At 23.9% G+C, this 1,637-nt stretch overlaps 1 protein-coding gene across 1 annotated transcript; it reads right to left on the bottom strand.

Annotated features, from left to right (window-relative positions):
• Nucleotides 1–96: 96 nt before the first annotated feature.
• PRSY57_0526300 (ubiquitin carboxyl-terminal hydrolase, putative) lies at nt 97–1,637 on the bottom strand (the record flags this gene model as incomplete). The annotated part of the gene is made up of 1 exon (XM_020114567.1): nt 97–1,637. A coding segment is annotated over one exon (1,541 nt), but the record flags the coding sequence as incomplete, so codon positions are not given.

Here is a 1,637-nt window from a genome sequence, read left to right on the forward strand (position 1 = left end):
ATATATATATATATATAAATATATTTATATTTATATTTATTGATTTATTTATATATAATATTTTTGTACACCCGCTGTTGTAATATTTTTTTTATGTTATTCTTTTATATGCATACTTATTTCATCCGCTGTACATGATATATTTTTTCTCTTATATAACAATAAGACGGCGATATTGTAATCACTACATCCTCCATAGAAATCAATGGAAGAGAATTTATGAGTGCTGACTTTATCATCATCCATTTTTAACCATAAAGAATCATTTGCATTTTTATTTTTTTTATTACTTGATTCATTTTGATCTATGTTACAATTTGAAGAAATAAATTTTTTCATTTTTTTCCAAGCAATATAATGACCACTTTCTTCATTTCTCCCTTTATGTGTAATTACCGAAATAAGTTCATATTCTCCTGTAGGTAGTTCAATAAGTTCTTTTTTATTTATTTGGTTTGTATGTTCCTGTACATTGGGCTTATCATTAGAGTTGTTTTGATTGTATTGATTGTTCATATTATTTTGTTCTATATTTTGTATATGTTCCTTTTGAGCCGATAAAGAAGTTTCTTTATCTTTTCTTTTCATAATGAGATCTCTGGCAATTTTTAGTTCCTCTTTAATTTTTTCTGAACAGAAATCATACATATCAAAAGTATCAGGAAATGAGACTTTTTTACAAATTTTGGCTGTAACAACTGACACCCCACTATTATTTGATTCTACAATTTTTTTGGATTCAAATCGTAAGAAATGTACAATTAAATAAGGAGGTAAGGAATTGATTTCTGACGTTTTTTCATATATACATTCCTTATTATCTTCATTTCTATTTTTTCGTATTTTCTCATGTAATGATAACCGTATACCTTCATGTAGATGATTTACGGGTGTATTAGGTGTACCCATATAGCATATTAGTTTATTATTAAATTCTTGTGTAGTTTCAACAATATTGTTATAGGATATATCTTTATTATTAGGCTCATTTTGATGTACACTATTATTATTACTACTATTACTACTATTATTATTACTACTATTATTATTATTATTATTATTATTATTATTATTATTACTTGTAATATTTTCATTTTTGATTTCTTCCTTTTTTTCATCTTTCTTTTCTTTTTGTTCATGTTCTTCAACAGTTTGCACAAATTTCATATTACTAATAATTTCAAACGAAAATAATTTGTCAATAATTTTATTATCCGTTTGTTCATTTAAACAAGTTAAAATTGCATTCATACATTCCTCAGCATCTTGTTGGGCATATTGTTTTGTTCTTAAATTAACACTTTTAAATTTTGGATATACATCTCTAAAAGATTTTAACAATGTTACAGGAACATATGGTTCTGATGATTTCTCAAATGACTGAGAAAATTCTATAAAAGAATCAAATAATATATCTTTATTTGTCTTAATTAATTTACTTTCTTTTGATTTATAGCTTCTAAGAAAATTTCCTAAATCATCAAAAGATGTTAAAAATTGTAATACCGCATTAAAATAACATGTGTTTCCAAGATTAACAATACCTTGTTCTTCAAATATAATATTTTCTTTTGTATGAATCTTTTTTTTTTCTTCACTTGTTAAATCTTCTTCAAATATTATATCTTTTGGTTTCT

This window comes from Plasmodium reichenowi, chromosome 5 (assembly GCF_001601855.1).
Source record: "Plasmodium reichenowi strain SY57 chromosome 5, whole genome shotgun sequence".
In the NCBI taxonomy this organism is placed as follows: domain Eukaryota; phylum Apicomplexa; class Aconoidasida; order Haemosporida; family Plasmodiidae; genus Plasmodium; species Plasmodium reichenowi.